This window comes from Plectropomus leopardus, chromosome 3 (assembly GCF_008729295.1).
Source record: "Plectropomus leopardus isolate mb chromosome 3, YSFRI_Pleo_2.0, whole genome shotgun sequence".
Taxonomy (NCBI): domain Eukaryota; kingdom Metazoa; phylum Chordata; class Actinopteri; order Perciformes; family Serranidae; genus Plectropomus; species Plectropomus leopardus.
The window spans coordinates 16201756-16223208 of NC_056465.1; the positions used below are offsets into that span (position 1 = coordinate 16201756).

The window sequence follows — 21453 nt, forward strand, 5'->3', positions numbered from 1 at the left end:
GATATCATCTGTTTTATTCAAAATATTCATCTACCTTGTATGATACCTACATTACCCATGATGCAAAACTCAACCACCAACAGTTTAGTTGGACATGATGCTAGAAGTGGCTAATGTGGCCCCAAGCAGCAGTGGTGGAGTGAGGAGTGGCACCTGGGGCACCAGCCCTGAATGTTTTCTTAAAAACTCTTTTAGGTCTTTGAAATATGCCACCAACTTTGTGCCTTTTCTCTTTAGTCTATCTGACTGGACCAACAAATAATGGAGCAAAACTTCCATTGTTTCTCTACTATTAATTATGTTTGGGTTCTGATTTTTTCAAATTCCTACCTTACCCATGTTATGTAACTTTGAAATAGTAACGTGAAATTTAGTTATTATCAACATTTGTAGTGATATGGTTTGAGAATGAAGACAACAGTTGGAGAACATGAAATAAAAAATTGGATGTAGACTCAATGGATCTACAGTGATTTTTAATTAGGTAGCTATCTGTTTTTTATACAAATTATGTACAGAGTTTGGGCATACTATGATCTCAAATGGCTTGAAAAATAGCTACAAATGGAAAAAAATTCTCCCCAGTCGAGCATGCCCCGGATCCCCTTTGGTTTGGGCTGAGCCCCGAATATTTACATTGTCTGTTGCTGCTTCTGTCAAGCAGAGATGAAAATTCATTAATAGTCTATTTTTTGATTAAACACATAAGACAATTTACAATATTCCTACAAACATTAATTCCCTGCTGATAACAGTTTAAAGACCAGAGGAAAGATCTCAGAGATGTCTACTTTTTTCCACTTCAGAGTAAAGCATTGAGGCCTCTTGCATGATGACAGTAATGAGCTGCTGGGTTTGTTTTTCCAGCGAAGGCCCTGAGTGAGACTTCTCTGCTCCTTTGGGCAAGGCAGTGAGCAAGCAGCTGGGAACGGGCAGAGAATGGAGAGCTTATCAAAGAGATCTGGACCAAAAACCTCAAAACCTTTACTGCAAGGAATGTAACCAACATCTGCTGATCACATTACACACACACAAACACACACACACACACACACACACACACACACACAAATTCAAATGCATTTGTAATCATGAGCCTGTATCTCATAAAATCTGGACTGGATCTGAAACCTGAGTTTATTTTTTATTCAATAAGATGTCAGAAGTTTATTAAAGGGAAACATAATAGATTTATAAACATTCTGTAAAGTCATTTTTTTAGTGGCAACTGATGATATGTCACTGTCGCTTGACTTGTGACAACCATGGTTACTGTGTAATGCCACAAGTCAAACATAAAGTTTACAGTGTGTAGTAAGTAAATTGGTAACACATTTAACCAAATAATTAGTGGTTTATTAATCATTAATAAAATAAATAATAAAAAAATATTTAAAACTGATCTACAAAGGATTATCTTGTTCAGTGTGGAACGCAGTGTGAATGGAGGCATAAATTCTCCTTGAGGTATGAAGATGATAACAATGAAAAAAAATACTAAATGTTTACTTCTACAAGCAGAAAATTCAGTAAATTCAGACATCAGATCTTCAAATTAAATTTATATTAGACCAGATTATAGTTTTCTGTTGAAAAGTAGGCCAAAATACAACCAACTAACCCTAAGAACAAACAATGTAAAAACCCATTAAAAGAAAAATAAGACAAAAGAAGTTTTTTAACCTGAACCCCAACCAACCAACAGCAAAAAACCATTTTGTCTTTATGAAAATGAAGCATTTATACCGATAACATTCAGATGCAGTTTTACTGTATGTGGGGGTGTAATGTGTTGTGCAATCAAACTCCTATTGCCATGGCTTGGACTCCCATAAATATTGCTTTACGTAGGAGTTTTAGGGGAGAGGATGGGGATGTGGGCCAGGGAGGGGAGGAGGGGGGTATAAAACAAGACTGCTGGGTCCAGGTTTGCAGGAGGAGCAGTGAGTCTGCTGCAGAAGAGAAAGAAGAAGCTGTACCTGAACAGAAGCATCTGTAAACAAAGGTTAAACCATGCTGTGGTTTCTGCTGCTGAACTGTGCACTCTGCATGGGAGGACACGCTGCAGCTGGACAAAGAGGTGAGACACATGGTTTATGTTTTTTACACATTATTTTTGCTTTGGGCTGTGAAGGCGGGAAACAACAACTTGACTGATCTTTTGGGGAAATTAGACATCTTCCAGAGAAGATTGCTGAACTGGTAAAAGCCGTCCACTGGTACTATTTACATGTATTTATATGGATTATGAAAAATTCTACATACAGCTGTACTTATGGAAATTGACCACCATTATTCAAGCAGTAGATGATCTAACAGTAAGCATAAAATGTCTAACATGGATGAAAAAATATATGTTAGAGGTTTGAAACTTGAATTATGATTTGTTTTTTATGCTTATTTTATTTATTTTTCCTGAGTATCTCATGAATAAATGAGTATTGTGGCTTGTGGCTTATGGAGGAGTAGTTTGAGTTTTCCGTGCAAAGGCTTTCTAAGTAGACAATAAGGAAAAATAATCACTGTAATCCTTTAGATGTAGAAAAAAAGTTTCATTTACTTTTCTATTAGCAGTGAGAGTGATTTATTTCCAGCATCTTTTCTGTGGAATCCATTCAGTAAACAGAGTTGCTGCTAATGGGAATACCACATTTCCTGCGCTTGCTGCTCAGGAGGTCTCTGCCCTCATACGGCTCCTCTGGGGGAAGGGGTGGTGGTGGGGTCTTTGGGTCAGTTAGTACAAGCAGCATGTTGCTTCAGGATCTGACCACACCTGAGCATCCTGTCCTGCTTTGAGATAAACCTTTCTACCAGAGAATCTGTGATTTTTTAAAAAATCCTCTGCAAATTAAGTGAAAAAGTGTAAGCATCTAATCAGTGTTTAGCAGCTGTACAATGCCATGACGGCCATGGAATCAGATATTCTCAGTTTGGTTTCAGGCCTCATTCATATGTGGAAATAAATCAGATATTATTCGGATATCTGCAAATGAATCAGTAGTCAAAGCAGACAGATCAGATATTCCCTGGCACTGCCAGTTGTTATTGAAAATGGCACATTTTAATGATGTAATAACATGTACTCGGAAGATGGAAAATAAAACAATGAAGGATGATAGTTAAAGCCAGTGGTCAAATGCAGAAGTTACCTATCTCTTAAGCTTTGGGGCAAATAAACTGTTCAGGCAAAAATACAGGGGTCACTTTCAAGAGCAGATGTAAGCAGGTGGTCAAAAATGATCAGATATCGGCAGTTAACCAGATTTGGATATTAAGACTTTAAGTGTAAATTCAGCCACAATGTAATGAGACAGGAGCAAACTTAAGAATGACTGAATTTCCTCTGTAATTTCAGCTACACAACTATTAAGTTAGCTAACATGAGCCTCCATAACGCAGACTGAATGAAGCTGCAGCAGTGAAATCTCTGAGTGTCACTGAACTTTTCTTTTCTGGGAGGAAGGTTGTTTTATTTTTTCATTTAAATGTGACACGGCCTTGTTTCAAAGGAAAAAACATTCTTTTGGGCATTTCCGCCAGGTGTTGGCAGATAGCAGGAGAGGACCCAAATGTCGATGAGCAGCACCGGGATGAATTCAAAGATTTATTTTAAGAAAAGAAAAAAAGCTTTCAGTTCCAAAATCAGGCAGGTAAAATCAGGCAGGCACAGAAACGCAGGTAACAGAAGTCCAACGAAGGAGGAGAACAAACAAAGAAACTGCAGTGGTATAAGTAGGGAGATACTAATTGGGGAAGTGACAACAGGTGAGTAGACTGCAAGACCAGTGAGGGACAGGTGAAACTAATCAGGGAGAGCAGACAATCAAAACTGGCTGGAAAACACAAGGACAGGAAGTGAAGTGACCTGAAATAAGAGGCGATGAGAGTAACAAAATAAAACAGGAAACACTAAGCTTGACTAAAGAATGGCATTAAACAAAGGAAAAACACGACCTCAGGAGCAGATCAGGACAATCTCTGCGTTGTTGGATAGTTGATATAAATGTTATAGAATCCACATTAAAAATCCAGAACACTTACTCTGTTTAACCATACAAATGCACAGACACCCACGGAGTTTAGTTCCTGGTAGCACAGGGGAATGTCCTTTCCAGAAAATCTTGTATCATTCCATATCTGGAAAATCAGTTTCACAGCTGCAATCAAAACATCTCTGACTCCAGTGAATGCGGGGGTGGTGGATACAAGCGAGGCCTGCGGTGACTGAGGAACGACAGGTATTACAGTAGACTTTGGTATCCGACAGGCAGTGGATCATGTTGTACAGGAGGACATGTGTTTTGTTCCTCCCCACACATGTCCATATTTGCTGAGTGAGCTTCTGGTCTCAGATGTTCAGCCGCCAGGAAGACTGATGAGGTGAAATGCGGCAGTTTGATGTCAATATGTTTGGTTGTTTGATCAAAACTGTTTGATGTTTAACTTGCAGGCATGCATCTGCGTACTGTACACACACACACACACACACACACACACACACGCACACACACACACACACACACACACACTCACACACACACTTCACACTTCTGCTATCTGGGCCTCCATCAGCACTTTTGTCTCCTATATATGTAGGTGGTAATAACACATTAATTCACAATTAAGACATTCTACATATTTTATTGAGACTTTTTCACTCTAACACTCACTGTACCCTGTGTCCCCAACCCCAGCATCCTTACATTTACTGTTCTTTGTATGTTGTTCTGTGTGCTTTTAACTTGTTGGTACTTGATTTTATTTCTATGCCCTGCAGGGTGACCTTGGGTTTTTAGAAAGGCACCTATTAAATAAAATGTAGTAGTAGTAGTAGTAGTAGTAGTAGTCGTAGTTTTTCACTTATTGAAACCAACAAGCTGAGGTTAAAGTAGAAATAGACTTTTTTTGCTTTATCTTATTATTATGTAAATGTTAATTGCACAATGTAATGACTTTAGAACAATAACACCATCTGCGTTTGGATTATCCCTCCTCTTCACTGTACAATTCTGATGGCACCGGTTACTATCTACTGGGAAAATGTAGGCCCAATTGATTGTAGAAAGGAAGTCTGTCGACCATCACGCATTCAAAATAGGAAGAAAATAGTGCCATTTCCCCAGTAGCTATTGGTAGCTATCCCCAGTTACCAAAGAGTATTAATGTAAATTTGATGCATTACCACCCACACTAGTGGAAATGGCCCATGGTGGAGCAACTAAAGTAACTGTGGAAACAAAATGCAGTGTGTCCTGTGTCGTGTTGTTGGTAGAATATAGAAAGCGATCTAGCTGTCTTCGTAACAGCAGCACAAACAATCATACAACTTGGTAAAGCTAGGGGAGTAAAAGTGGAGAAGTTTATTATTTAAATCTGTTAAGTATTAGGTTTTGTTAGTAAAATACTGAAACAATACCAAATGTTTCTTACCATGACCACTATGTTATAGACTGGAAAAATTCAAACTGTCTTAGAGTCCGTGGCTAAAACACTGTGTATGTGTGGACTGGCTCAATAGTAATTCAGCTGGTTATAATACCCGTGGTTATGTTATGTATCTCTTGAAACTTTGTTTTTCTTATTTTTTTCAGATGGAGAAATTATCAGTCAAATTAAAATGACGAATCTCGCACTGGCTGAGATCAGAGAGCTTCTGAAACAGCAGGTAAAACATAGAAAACATGAGCTTAATATGTATCTGTGCATGAGGCTGATGATGGCTAATGTGATCTGATGTGTGATTGGCTTAATGATTCAAAAAACATTCAGTTGATTGTATTTTCCAGATTAAAGAGATCGTATTCCTGAAGAACACTGTGATGGAGTGTGAAGCTTGTGGTAAGCTGACCAACTGAGCAGGAAATTTATATCAGCACTTTACTTACATGATAGTGAACGCAACACACATTTTCTATTTTAACATTCAATGTTTTCCCAACAGCTGTAATTTACAACTAAATGTGAAGTTTTGGTTGTTATGTAGGTAATTTTATGCTGATGATGACAGATAATTTTCTTACCTTTTCAACATTGTTTTAAATAGATGCTGAACTTTTCAAAAACTCTTCTCTTAAAGTTTTTCAGATTTACAGACCTGCATAGGAAACCTGTATAAAAAAATAACATAAAGAAACACTGACACAATATATTTATATGGGAGTTTCATGACGTCATATGAAACTAACAAATTTACAACATACGTGCAAACAAATCGGATTAGATGATACAAACCTTCTCTCTCCTCAGGGATGGGAGGAATGCAGCCTCGTCCCTCCTGCGTGCCCAACCCCTGTCACCCAGGGGTGAAGTGTAAGGAGACACCTCAGGGTATTAAGTGTGGACCCTGTCCAGAGGGTATGGAGGGCAATGGTACCCACTGCACTGATGTGGATGAGGTACACAGAGATATCATAGGATAGAATGTAAAATAATATAATGCATCTTTGTGATAGTAAAAGTATCTACCTCTAAGTCATTATAAAGTGAAAAGGGTTTCCTCCATTTTCTTTGTCTTGCAACAATATGGTCCATCCACATGGATGTTTTCACTTAATTCCTGATTAGATCTCTGGGTTTGTTGCACCTGTTAAGACGGTAGAGTGTCATCTCTTTTATTCTTATGAGTTTATGTAGTTTTGTCACCTCACGTACCTACCAGCAAAGCTCAACCCAACTTCAATCTGTGGTCTAATCAGCTGTAATAAATAAAAGCACCTGTGTCCGTCACTTCTATCAATCCGCATTAGATTGTCATTAATGAACTTCCACCTATTATCCTAAAGCTCAAATTTTAATATATTCATCTAATAAAGTGTCTTGATGTGTTTTTCTGGGATTTTTTTGTCGACAGTGTACCGTGATGCCATGCCACATGGGTGTGCGGTGCATAAACACATCCCCAGGTTTCCGCTGTGGTGCCTGTCCTCCTGGATACACTGGCCCCCAGATCCAGGGCGTTGGCCTTGCCTACGCTACAGCCAACAAACAGGTCAGCATCATCTCCGTATACACCCACATGCAAATGCACACTGTTCAGCTCCTCTAAACTAATACCTCTGTCACTATCAGTACTTTAACAAAATAAGGAAACAAAAGGCTAAAGAAATACTCTGGAACACATAATGGTGTTAAAAAAGTCTCAATTAAACCCCAATTTTTCAAAAAAGGTCCACTTACATACTTTTTGACCATGTCCTACAACCCTCCTATGATAAAGCTTGTAAGTTAAGTACATTTTATCACAGATATTATTCAAAGGCGATGCACTATATAGTGCCTTTATGGGAGTTTGAGTCATCAGGGGCCACTTTTCATATATATATATATATATATATATATATATAATATATATATATATATATATATATATATATATATATATATATATATATATATAAAGGGGGCTCCTGTCTCTCTTGACGTTGCACCCCAACTATTATGTATAACACATTTAAATGACAATAACAATATCAATATATTAAACTGTATTCCAAGATTAATTGCCCTTGACGATTAAGATAGGCAACCTATGTAATCAAATGTTTAAAAATAACTGTGAAATGTACCATGCTGAATGATGCTAATTTAATTTAAAAAATAATGTTATATAATGTTTTTTGGTATAACCTTGAGAAAAGAAACTCTCCAGTCTGCACCTCAACATGTTTATCTTTGCTTCTCAGCAGCTCCTTTCAAAATGCATCATCAACACCTCCTCACTCCCTTCTGTACATACAGTATGTCACACTGGGTGCACTGGACTGTTTCAGCACCACCTTCATCCTCGACACACAGCTGTCTTCACTCTGCCGCGCTTCATTTTTTTCCAGCCTCTTATTTCCATTGATGTCCTCTCTGCGTGTTTGTCCTGTCAAGGTGTGCAGAGATATCAATGAGTGTGAAGGCCTTAACAATGGAGGCTGTGTGGAGAACTCCATCTGTATGAACAGCCCTGTGAGTATTAACAATAGGAATTTACAATAAACCAACAACAGCAATTTAAAGTGAGATTAGGCAACTTTAAAAGAAAATTCAGGATATCTCTTATATCTTATGAAAGAAAAGTTGTTTTTATAAGCAGGAAAATGCACCATAACTTACTAGCCACACTTGACTGGTAGCTTATGGTGGCTTATACTAACAAACTTTAGATATTTAGTATTTCTGTATAACTGACATTACTGAGTCAGTTCGCCGATCTGTACTTTTGGTGCCACATTTTACCGTTGTCACTTCTGTCCACAGTATCTGTTAAGTCCCCTTTATTCTGTGAAAATAACAGCAATATTGCAGGATAATTTCATGTCACACTGTGTCATGGGTATTCGTGCGTGTGTGTGCGTGTGTGTGTGTGTGTGTGTGTGTGTGTGTGTGTGTGTGTGTGTGATCAATTTTGAGCCAAAATAATGCAAGCCAACTGCCTATGTCGTTTTGTTTGTTTTGCCTCCATTATGTCTTCTAATACTAAAGAATGGAAGTAGAGCTTAAATTTAACATTGGCGACTGTATTCCATGTCACTTCATGATCTAGTATAGTAAGTATAACTCGTGTAAAATCCAATATGGTGCAAAGGTTTTCCTATTAGCTTCTTGGTGCAATCTTTGGAGGTTCTATCACAATAAAACCAGTGTGAGAACATAAAGTGATCCTTGCCCTTATCAGTGATTTAATACTTCTGTTTCCTCTGTGTCGCCAGGGCTCATTCAGGTGTGGTCCCTGTAAGACCGGCTATGTTGGGGATCAGCGGCGTGGCTGTAAGCCAGAGAGAGCCTGTGGGAATGGCCAACCCAACCCCTGCCACGCCAGCGCTGGATGCACAGTCCATCGAGATGGTGTAATTGAGTGTCAGGTGAGTAAATCAAACTATTTTTTTTGTTCTGAGTTGACATCTCTCAGAGCAAAAGTGGGCAGTTTCACACTTTAGCTGTCCCAAGACAGGAGTGTGGGATTTTAATGTTCTATGATTTTAAAGTATGAAGATCTTCATTGTCTACTTGTTTAAAGTTTTAATGCATTAGTTTCCTTGTGCTGAGAAAGTCTTATTAATGGGAAGATTTATTGTTATAGCCCCTATTTGTTATTTTTCAGACTTATTCATAAAATTGGAACTAAAGCAGCTTTAAAAAATAATCATAATAAATCATGTGAAAAACAGGAATATTTATTATCTTTTGTAAGAGCACTCTGTCTTTGATACCCCTCCTCTTCACTATCCATTACCTGTGCCAAATTGAACCAATTATACTCAATTTACTGCTACAGTTATTTAGAAGTTCATCTAACTGTGACCACCAGGTAGAGCTTTAAAATATATAAGTTTGTACAAAGCTGCTAAACAGATTTGACCTAACTCTGTGAAACATATAACTTTAAGTACCTGAGCCAGAAACCGTGCAACCAAAGGTCTGTTTGAGCACTTAAGGTCATCTGGTGCTGTGTGCAGTAAGCAACTGGGGCAATGAAAACAGTCTGTACAGTACATAAAACATTATCCATACTCACAGTGTGGAGTCGGATGGGCTGGCAACGGCTACCTCTGCGGGCCGGACATTGACATTGATGGTTTTCCCGATGAGAGACTGGCCTGTCCTGAGAGGAACTGTAACAAGGTGAGCCTCCAAAAGAAGTCTTTAAAGATTAGTGACACATAATCGGCATAAATGATCATAATGTAGTCATCTGCAAAGAATCAAATATTCACAGGTTATATGTAGATATGATAATATAATGTATGCTGTTGAGAAATTGAATGAGTGTATAAAGTAAACCTTTGTTGACACTTTGTCAGAAAAGAACAATTTGACCAAATTTCAAAGCTAAAACTTTATTCAGTTTAGCAGCTCTAAACTGAAGCATGTTCTTCATGGTGGGAGAAACTGACCCATAACACTACATATCCAACACTGTCAGTAATTTTACTACATCTGATTTCAGTCTATATTAATAGAATGTGTTTTTTTTTTTCAGGATAATTGTCTCACCGTTCCCAACTCTGGTCAAGAAGATGCTGACGGTGATGGAATTGGAGACGCCTGTGATGACGATGCAGATGGAGATGGGATCCCCAATATGCAGGTTCATTATAGGAGACAGACAGTGTTGGGATGATGAAAATGATTTGAAATACTTGAAAATCTAGAAAAGCTTGTGTACATCTGTGTTACAGGATAACTGTGTGTTGGTGCCTAACGTGGACCAGAGAAACATTGATGAGGACGATTTTGGTGATGCCTGCGACAACTGCCGTGCCGTCAAAAACAATGACCAAAAAGACACTGATGTGGACAAATTTGGTGATGAGTGTGACGAAGACATTGACGGGGATGGTTAGTATACTGCATATGTTTTAAACTGTGTCACTTCAATGGGTATTTCTTCACACGTTAAGCATTGATGTTTTGGGTTAAGAACTGTGGAAGCCCATATCCATCAATGTGTAACTCATTATGATGAGAATGTTTATGAAAAAAATGAGTAACTTTCTGACATTTCTCAGTACACTGAGTTAAGTAAGTCATTCTGAGAAAGTTGTTCATTATTTTCAGATACTAACTCATTATTTTGACCAAGTTTCTCATCATTTTAAGATATTAGGTCATTATATTAAGAAAGTTTCTGAGCATTGTGAGATACTAAGTCATTATTTTGGGATATTATGTCATGTCATTATGTCATTTTAAGATATGTTATTTTTGCAATAGTAAGTAAGAAAGTTATTTTGAGATACTAAGCCCTTATTTTGAGAGTTTCTCATTCTTTGGGGAAACATTCTCACTATTTGCAATACTAAGTCATTATTTTAAGATACTCAGTCATTATTTTTGCAAAAATCTCTCATTATTTTGAGATACAGATCCCAAGTTATCCTTTTGAGATACTAAGTTACTATATCAAGAAATTTCTCCTTACAATAACTAATAGGGTCTTTTTTTACCATTACATCGGCAGAAATGGGATATAATGAATAGTATAGTTTGATTCTTCGTACCAATATTTGTAAATGCTAATACAGGAGAGGCCTGTAATTAATTAATTAATTAATTCATTATCAGTTAATTAATAATGTAATTATGACTGTATGTTCTTTGACACATACAATACGTACAGCTAAATTATATACCAAAAGCAGGAAGAAACAAAGCTTTAACGAAAATAATGGAGGAATAATATAATCTACCTCAACATTCACTGGTTCCCACTTTATTCTCAGGAATCCTGAATCACCTGGATAATTGCAAAAGAGTTCCCAACACTGACCAGATAGATCGTGATGGAGACAAAGTGGGAGACGCCTGCGACAGCTGTCCTTATGTCCCAAACCCTGACCAGGTCACAAACCTCTTTATGTGTTGTTAGCTGGTTCTGTAAGAGAAAGATGTCACCTCTTAATCATATATTTATAAAGTGGAACGTTGCAACAACTGTTCCAAGTATAAAAAATTGTCACATTTAAAACTTTATACCCAACATTCAAAATTAAAGTTTGAAAGTTCGAATTTAACAGTAAAAAATCAAACTGATCTGCTTCATCCAGACTGTGTGGACAGAGTTTTATCAGATTTGAATAACAGTAACAAACAACATGGACAAACAACTGCAGATTTCACATTTTGCAAAAACTTAAATCACCTTTTCCATCTGAGCCACAGCAAAATACAATTTCTGCTTTAACTGTGGCATTAAAAAAGGTCATGTTATGAACTATATAACTCAAAATAACACACTGAAGTAGTTTTTCAGAGAATTTAAAACCCCAAAAGCAAAAAACTTTTGATGATGGAGAGGTAATTAAGAGCTCTTATCAATGACATCTGCAAAAAAAGCTTGAAAACCAACAGCGGCAGTAAATTCTGTTTGACTTTGTTCAGTTTCCTACTAACAATAACTCATTTCATCTTTAGACGGATGTGGACAATGACTTGATTGGAGACCCCTGTGACACTAACAAGGACAGGTACTGTGTGACCTCATCAATTACATCATATACATATATCTTTTATTTATCTGTGTAACAAGCATACTGGAGACCAAAATCAGCATGTGCCAGTAAAAGTCTCTCATGTCCAGTGATGGTGACGGTCACCAAGACTCTCGGGACAACTGTCCAGCCGTCATCAACAGCTCCCAACTGGACACCGACAAGGACGGCATAGGAGACGAGTGTGATGATGACGACGATAATGACGGCATCCCAGACCTGCTGCCACCTGGTCCTGACAACTGCCGTCTAATCCCTAACCCTCTGCAGGAGGACTCTAATGGTGGGTAATAGCCCCAACTACTGTAAGTCCAGTCCAGTAAATAATAAAGAAAAGTTTGGGGTTTTTTTTAAGACGGCCTTTATATTTATCTTTTCAGGTGATGGTATTGGCAACATATGTGAGAGAGATTTCGACAACGACACTATCATCGACACCATCGACGTCTGTCCAGAAAACGCTGAGGTCACCCTCACTGACTTCAGGGAGTACCAGACTGTGGTTTTAGATCCGGAGGGAGATGCACAGATCGACCCCAACTGGGTGGTGCTGAACCAGGTTAACTATTTGTTCTTGTTTTTTTCTGTGTGTGTGTGTGTGTCCCAAAATACTGAACATCTTCTCGAATCCTGCTTAAATTTACTTTGTCTGTGCAGGGAAGAGAGATTGTCCAGACTATGAACAGTGATCCTGGGCTGGCTGTTGGTAAGAGTATTATATCTGCTATTTAAAGGAATAGAGTGCATATCCACAAACCCTTAGTGGGACATGTGGAGGATACAAAAAAAACTTCAAACACAACCCAAAGAGCGCTTGAATCAAATGGTAAATGGTAAATGGACTCTATTTGTATCGTGCTTTTCTAGTCTTATTGACCACACAAAGCACTTTCACACAACATTGTCACATTCACCCATTCACACACGCATTCACACACTGGTGGCCGAGGCGGAGGAGCCAGATGTCGAACCACTGACCTTCCAATTAGAGGACGACCTGCTCTACCTCTTAGCCACAACTGCCCTCTTTAATTTTATAAGCAACATACTAGCACCTCTAAAGCTAAAAAATGAACATGTTTGATAGCTGTTTTGTTTCCAGTCTTTATGCTAAGCTAAGCTAACTGGCTGCTATAACAATTGAACGGTATGCTGATACCAATCCTTTCATCTAACATTAGGTAAGAAAGCAGATGTGTATTCCTAAAAAATGTCTGACTATTTCTGATGTCTCCACCAGGTTACACGGCTTTCAGCGGCGTGGATTTTGAAGGGACGTTTCACGTAAATACGGTAACGGATGACGACTATGCAGGATTTATCTTTGGGTACCAGGACAGCTCCAGTTTCTACGTGGTGATGTGGAAGCAGGTGGAGCAGATCTACTGGCAGGCGAACCCGTTCAGAGCCGTGGCAGAGCCAGGCATCCAGCTGAAGGTAGCATATTGTGTTCAGACACAGAGGAACTTCTCAGCTGCTTAGTTACAAAAAATATGTTTACCACTTAATAATAACTGAAAAGATAAAGCTTCATTTATAAAAGGCAAATCATCTGCAATGGCTAATAATTCATTTCTAATGATCTGATTATAGATCAGTTGTAATCCATTAATATGAACAGCTTTTGGGGTTTCCAGGTGGTGGAAAAACCTCATTAGGGTGATCCCTCAACCACCTTCCTTCTGGGAAAGTGCTGTGAAAGTTAGTCAGTAGTTAATGTTAATAAACGATAAGTAATAAGCTTTCTCCCAAAAATCCATGGTTTAAAATTCAGAGGGGTCTCACATATGAATTAAAAAGTGAAACAGAAAAGCATGCTGGAGGACAGTTTTTCACAGCCTCGTAACTGAGAAGTTGTTGCTGGTAATGGCTTACAACTGAAATGTGTCTTATCAGAAAGTAGTACTGATCACCAGTATTAGAGGAAGACATAATCGCTTTGTTAAAGGTTAAATTCTGTGTTTTTAAAGGTGACAATATTCAGTTCTTTACACTTTACAATGGTTTTATAGCACACAGAGTTGCCATGACAAGTAATCCACTGCAATCAAAGGACGTGAAAGATTAGTCCAGAGACTCAGACTTCTTTTCATTTGTTGTTTTGAAAAGGCTGTCAAGTCGGACACGGGTCCAGGTGAAAATCTGAGGAACGCCTTGTGGCACACTGGTGACACGAGCGACCAGGTCAAACTACTGTGGAAAGACGCACGTAATGTTGGCTGGAAGGACAAAACTTCCTACCGCTGGTTTCTCCAACACCGACCCGCTGACGGCTACATCAGGTACTGACTGAGTTCAAGGAATAGTCTTACACAAAAAAAACAATTTGTTTGCAGAAAGTCAGATGATTTCAGAGATGGATTTCACGTCTGTGCATTCAGTTGGTCCCTGACATATGTAGCCTACCTCTGCACAAGGACAGGGACGCAGGAAAGACTGCAAAAAGAATAAACCTTCCAATTCCCTAATCATTGTCTTTACAAACAATTATGAAAAGTTTTGTTGTTGTGTTATGTTATTACCTGCTCTCTGTTGGTGTGCAGGGTTCGTTTTTACGAGGGTCCTCAGATGGTGGCGGACACAGGCGTCATCATAGACGCCACAATGAGAGGAGGTCGACTGGGAGTCTTCTGCTTCTCCCAGGAGAACATCATCTGGGCCAACCTGCGCTACCGCTGCAACGGTGAGAAGAGTTTCACTTTCTAAAATAAGAAGATTCTGACTATGCATTAAAGTGTGCTTTCAAAATTTTTCAGCTAATTGTTGTACATAGCCTACAGCTATTTAAAGTTAAAAGAAAAAAAAATTGTTCACCTGTTTCATTCAGCTTTGCCAAAAAACAGCCAAATATAGCTACATACAAATTTAAAAAAAAAGAGAGAGAGATAAGAATGCAGCCACAACAGTAACTTTCTCACTCAATGTTGAGTATTTTTCCTTCGGCTGCTCAAACTGTAAACCAGACAGAGATTTCACCTCCTGTTGTTTCTCTCTGCAGACACTCTTCCTGAGGACTTTGACACCTACAGAGCCCAGCAGGTGCAGCTGGTGGCCTGATGACAATAAACAAGCCCAGGGAATTCTGGGAAACACTCTCCAAAGCACAACTGGAGTCAGAAATAAAATAATCATTTTGCAAAAAATTATTAACAAAAAAGCCCACCGCACAAGTTTGAAAGTAAAAACTGTTCTGACAGAAGAGGAAATGCCAGAGTAGTAAACGTAAATATAACACGACTTTTCGAATTGTTTAGCTGTTACCAAACCCTAAATAATATTGTGACAAAATATTGTCTACTGTATATTTACATTTCTATGTATACTTTTGAAGGAAGAAATATTGCAAAGATTTCACTGTCACTAATAAATATATGTGGATTTTGGTAAATTATGTGCTGCATCTGAATGAATTTAAACTGTAACCATTTACTGTGGCTGCACAGCTGATTGTGCAGGTTAAAAAATTCAGATTCTAGTTTAACACAATGTTTGCTTATTAGCATTTGCGAAATGTTTAATTTGAGGTACTTTTAAATTGCAAATTACAAATAATCATATAAACTTGTGAATTGTTGATCATTCATATTAGGTTGAAAATGATTTATATTTGTCATGTATAGCATCTTTAAAAGACTAGAAAAGCACATATTAATGGTGAAGCCCTGTAATAATTGGTTAACTGCAAAAAAAAAGGTCAAACATTTGATTTTCAGTAACAGACGTGACTTTTTTTTTTTCAAACTCAACAGCTTTTAGTGGAAATCAACATTCTGAACATGTCACAAGCATGCACATATCCAAAATAATCTTTTAAATTTTGCATTTGGAAATACAGATTACAAAATAGAAACGATAGCAAAGACAATATACAACAGGGTCGAAACACCATGCAGGTCCACAGCAAACACGCTGCGATGTTGTAAAATGACATCGGACAGTTTCTTTTAATCGGCATATTCTGCAAATCAAGACTAAGTGCAGAGAAAAATCTGTCTTCCACATTCAATTTAATTGACATTTTTCTTTCATCTTATAAACAAATGGTCACATAAGGAGAATCACATGGCAACAAATAAATAACTACAGATCTTTTACTACGACTTACAGGACAACAGTGATTTTATGCTATTCTCACTATAAGCTTTAAGTGGAACTCAAACCGTGTTTTTCCAGAGAGAGTTGTAGAGTCATTTAGAAAACCCCGTGTTATTAAAGGGACATTTTATTCAGACCTAAAACACTCTGGGAACAAGCAGTAAAGGCCGAGCAGCAACTCTTTCCTTTTATCCTGGGACTCCTTTTTGAGTTTCACTCATCTGCTTTTTCAGTTCAGGGCAAGATTCTGGCTGCACTGCTTTTTAACACATCAGCTGTGATAACAAGTAATGCAAGTCAATGGTGTCTCAGAATAAAACAAGCAGGTAAGTTTTAAAAATATACTTTGAAGTGTTTATCTCACGTTTGGAAAACGGATTTGTTAGCTTGGAAATTTTGCCTTCTATATTTCAGTGTTTAGTCTCAAACACAGTAAAACTTTTATGAAATTAGCGTAAAGTCTCAAAATGCAAATTCATGCTCAACATGTGAGAACGAAAAGTTTTCCCATCAAGAAAGTTTCAGGCAAAGACAACAAAGTTATGGTGTATTAGCTGCCGAACTTGAACTTTAACATTTGCTGGTGTAAGGGTAAGGTCACACATGAGCAAAATTACAAGTGAATATTTGCCTTTTCGGTGACTTCAATGTGAGCAGAGGGGAACAAAAAATGTTCGCTTCCGGTGGCAAAGCAAATCCACATCTTCATATCGTGTGGAGCTGAACTTTGACCGCTGAAATTACAACCTCAAACATTGGCAAACAATTACGTGTGAAGGAGATTCAACACAAGAGATGGTGCCTCAGGAAACAGTCATGGGATGTGAGACAGCATTTATTAGCAAACTAGCTAACGTTATGTATCAAACTGACTTTCTGTGTCAGGCACTGCCCACAAATAGGCAAGTGATGGTCACTCGCTTGCATTGCGTGAACATGCCCTCGGGGTAGACTACAATCACACATGAGCAAATGCTGGCAAATGACATGGAAAGCTAGCTTTCAAGCTAATGTTGGCTAGCTTGCTAATAAACTGCAAACTATGATATTGGTACATTTTCTTTGTTCTTATGCTCCATTTCTGTTTCACTCTCAGCCCGACAGCAGCTTTAATGGGAGGCAGTTTGAATTTTTTTTGGCCAATATCAAATAAAAGTGGCTTGTTAGACACAAAAACAATCACTGTCTTCTCCACACTTCTGCTGCCTGAAAAAGGGGTCGTGTTTAACATATTCACATGAAGAGTCCATATTAGCACCCCCCTCTCGTATTCACAACCTTGTATGCTCAGATTTCACGACTTTTCATACACAACTTCCAATGTTGTAAACACGAGCTCACGAGTTTTATCTTAACTCAGTAATACTTCTTTGTTGTTGGTTGAGGCTGCTTCTTAGACAGTCAAAATTCACCGAAGTTGAACAATGATTCAAATTTGCTTTACTACCAGAGGTAAATGTTGTATTCACATCTCTGCTCACATTGAATGGAAGTGAATGGGAGGCAAATATTTTCTGATGTTAATCTCACTCATCTGTGACCATAGCTTTACAGTTGCTTTTTGCTGACCGTCCTTGTTGGCATGACAGTTAAAAAAAGGCATCTAAAATGGTTATCACACGATTTTGTAATTTTTTTCACTTTAAGAGCACATACACCAGTGTGAGCTTTAATGAAAAATCCATCAAAACTCAACTCAGATCAACTCTTCTTCACTACAACATGCTTCATGGACCAATGTTTTTTTGTGTGTGTGTTTTTTTTCACTGTCTCACCTGCAAGAAGGGTACATTTTAATTTTGCTGAAATCCTATTCTTCACATCCAAAACATGTAATTTGCATTTTTTTTTAGAGTTGCAGCTAATCTCTTTAAGTGAGACTGTTGCAGCGGCGTACGGTACTCTAGTGGTGGCAGTTTGTAGTCATGGTGCAGACTGCCTCACTTGTGTTGGCCTGTTATTGAGGTTGCAACTAAGCCGTCCAACTATTTACTGTAGTACTATCTCACTCAAACTCAATACAATTTTTCATGTGGGGGGGGGGGGTGACCAATGAAGAAATACATTCGGAGTGCCGTTCCTTTCCAACACGAGAGCGCAAGCTGCACTGGAGTAAGCCCTTTCTAGTTTTGCATCCCCTAAATTCTTCACAGATAAAAAACAAGACAAGCCAAAATATAGTTTACAAAGGAAAATAGAGAATTCATCTTTTCTTTGACATGAAAATATCTCCGGACTATACATCCGGAGTGAAACAGTCAGCATTCACATCGGGCAGAACAGTCCCTGCTCAAAAGCCAGAAAGTCACAAATAAAGTGCGAAGCAACTAGTGGACTAAACATTGCACAAAAATCGAAAGGAAAGCAAAACAAAACAGGAGTACACTTTACACAGTCCAGAACCTGACATGATAGGCAACGACAACATAAAACAATCATATCTGATGTCATTAAACACACTCAGCACAGCTAGATCAAACTCCTGTACATCACATGGGATAAGGATCAGCGAGATGTGTCTATCATGTCATGCAGTTGACTGCGTAATGCAGAAGCTTCGGAGGATTAAAGTCCATGTATGCAAACAATGAGTGCACGTGCCAATCTGCGATCTCTGCGAGACAGAACCTGCTATTTTTTCAAGAAAGCCAAAAGGGTTGTGCTGACGGAGAGGAGGGGGCCAGATCGACTGCGGGTTAAAGAGTCTTACACTGGTATGCTGTGTAAACACGTATGTTGTGAGATGCTACGTTAGGACGAGAGAGACTGAGTGATTCCTCAGAGGGGAAGAGGGGGTAACTGAAGAGCAGAGAGAAGTAGAGGTCCGACCGTGACGGGGCCGAAAACTCCAAACGTCATTTGGCAAACAGGCTAAAACTAGGACACTGCCACAGAAAATACATTCTCTTATCATTCGTGAAGTAGCATTATACAGAGATGGAGGTAACAGAGTCACTTAACAGGAGTTAACTGTCGCCCAGGAGAAACCCACACATGCATCCCTTTAGACTTTGTGACAGCGTTATGTTACACAAATCAAACCTGCGCAGCTATAGAAGGCCTTCATGAGGTTTTGACTGTCAGTTTTAGTCATGCATTTTGTTTCAGCTATAGCTTATGTACAAGGTCAGTGTGAAGGACTAGTATTCATTAGGATGACAGGAAGGAAGTGACGGGGAAAAAGCTCAACTCACTGGCATTACTGGGAACGCAGATATGAAGTTTGGGCTCAAACACATTTTGTTTTAGGAATTAAACGTGTAGAGAATAAGTTCTATACATTTTGTTTCAGTGACTTAAAGGAAAAATCCAACAAATAAAAACTGCTGGGTAAGTGTTGTGCATTTCTGGGCCTTTTTTTAGTGGTTTATTTTTTCTTCCTAAAGGTAACTGGCCTGTTAACAAACAGATATTTCCAGAAACTAAAACACTGTATCACAAAGAAAGGGTTTCTTTTTAGAGCAGCAATTTTGAATTAAAGTTCAACAGTCACGCAGGAAGAGATGTGTGAAGGAGGAGAGGAAGGCTAAAATAATGGAGCAAATTACCAATGGAAGAGGTAGGAGGCAGGGTAAGAGGTTCACAGAAAAAGAGATGTCACTTCATGTCAAAGTAAAGCTGGATTTATACTTCTTGTTACTCAGGCATACAAAAAAGGTTCTGTGTACGATTTCACTCGTTGATTGTCATAGCACCACTGCAACACACAAACTCATCCAGTTTACTTTTTTCTTCCCTTTTCTAACACAGAACGATGAAGTCAAGCTTCATCTTGAATTACAAATTTGTCTACTGACTGAAAAGTAGACAATAACTGAGCATGTAATCATGTAATCAGGATTATGTAACCAGATAGCAAATGTAAGTAATAACTATAGTCAGACCAGATTGTATTTGGAAAAAAAGGTGTTAATTAGCCCATAGTTACATTGTCAAGAACTACTAGATTACATTTTTAAAATTAAAATTATCTCTAAAATATGGCAATTTTAAAATTAGCAAACTTTTTCATGATTACCAATGCGCTATTAACTCATGAAAAGCACGTCTGCCATACATGGTTTCTAAAACAAGTGCTCCACTTTGTGGCAGTGAAGGTGTGGTAAAGCAAAATCAATGATTTCTTTCTAATCACATTGAAAATGTTAGAAAATACTTGTTGAAAACATGAAAAAAGGCTGTAAACTGTAATTCTGCATTGTAGAGTTAGCCCATTAAACTTTTTTTCTCCATTTCTGTGTCCAGGATATTTAAGGCAGGCTTAAAAAACCCATCTGATGATACAATGGAACCATCTCGCCACTCGCACACTGGGGGCGAACAGAATGACACCAGTGTATAATATAATGCTATGAGCGCTGACATTGGTAACAACTGTAGCATTGTTTTAGCTCCTTCAACAGACACAACATCAGTGTCTCAGAGCAGATAATACCGCTAATGTTTTCACTATTTTGAAACCCAATTTCATATACTTGGTGATTTTTTTAATAATACAGATTTGGCTTGGTGGTTAATAGCACACTTTTCTGTGGTGTGTCAGACTCATTACTTTAAGGTGGTCTTTGATGAGGATGATTTAATTTGTCAAAATGTAAACAGTGAATATGCAAAGTCAAAATTTTATTTGCACTGAAAATGTTTTTAAAATGTTTCAAGGGTAAAAAATTATATTTTTTTGGAATTCCAATTCATGTGGATGCCTCCATTTTTTAAACTATAAGGTGCATTGTGTAAATGTCTGATTTTGAAATGATATTAAAATATTCAGATTAAATTACTTTGTTTTGTACTCCAATTGACTGCATTACTAATTCCCCAAATTGCCATGTAATTTGTATTCAGTAACTAGCCAGATTTCAAAGTAATCTGCCCCAACCCTGTTTGTTCAGCATGCATTTTCATTAACTTTGTAAAAGAGTAAGGAGTCTGCAAGCCCCGAACTTAAAATAAATCATTTAGAATAAAAAAATAAATGAAAATTAGGGAATTTTGGGACTCCATGTCGCACAGCAATAATGGCTGAGAGGACTGTGATAAGTTCTTTAAATTACCATGCCAGATCACAATAAAAATTTGCCCAGTGTTATTGAATATCCTCCCTTTAAATAACTTAAACCCATCTTCACTATCAATGATCTCTTTTAACATCAATAACATATCAGAAAAAACAGGCTTAACTGACAATTAACAGCTATTTATCTCATTAGCTCTGCTGCGATTTTTTTTAAGCACATAATTTCAAAAGAATAAATCCAGCTTTATGTGTTAAAACAATAAAACATCAGCGGTGGATTTTTCCTTTAAGGGTCTTTTTTTGTCTCATTTGCATAGGAATCACAGATCTGTTGAAGGCAAACAAAACCTTTGATGGAGTAAA

At 38.0% G+C, this 21453-nt stretch overlaps 1 protein-coding gene across 1 annotated transcript; it reads left to right on the plus strand.

Moving 5' to 3' along the window:
* Nucleotides 1-2013: 2013 nt before the first annotated feature.
* LOC121962346 (cartilage oligomeric matrix protein) lies at nucleotides 2014-15203 on the plus strand. Its single transcript, XM_042512589.1, has 19 exons — nucleotides 2014-2080; nucleotides 5592-5665; nucleotides 5787-5838; nucleotides 6247-6395; nucleotides 6851-6988; nucleotides 7876-7953; nucleotides 8697-8849; nucleotides 9505-9609; nucleotides 9968-10075; nucleotides 10167-10326; nucleotides 11211-11329; nucleotides 11902-11954; nucleotides 12068-12261; nucleotides 12359-12537; nucleotides 12636-12684; nucleotides 13219-13415; nucleotides 14088-14260; nucleotides 14522-14661; nucleotides 14977-15203. Exons 1-19 carry the CDS (start codon nucleotides 2014-2016, stop codon nucleotides 15033-15035), a joined length of 2247 nt encoding a protein of 748 aa, XP_042368523.1. The 3' UTR covers nucleotides 15036-15203.
* The last annotated feature ends 6250 nt before the right edge of the window (nucleotides 15204-21453 follow it).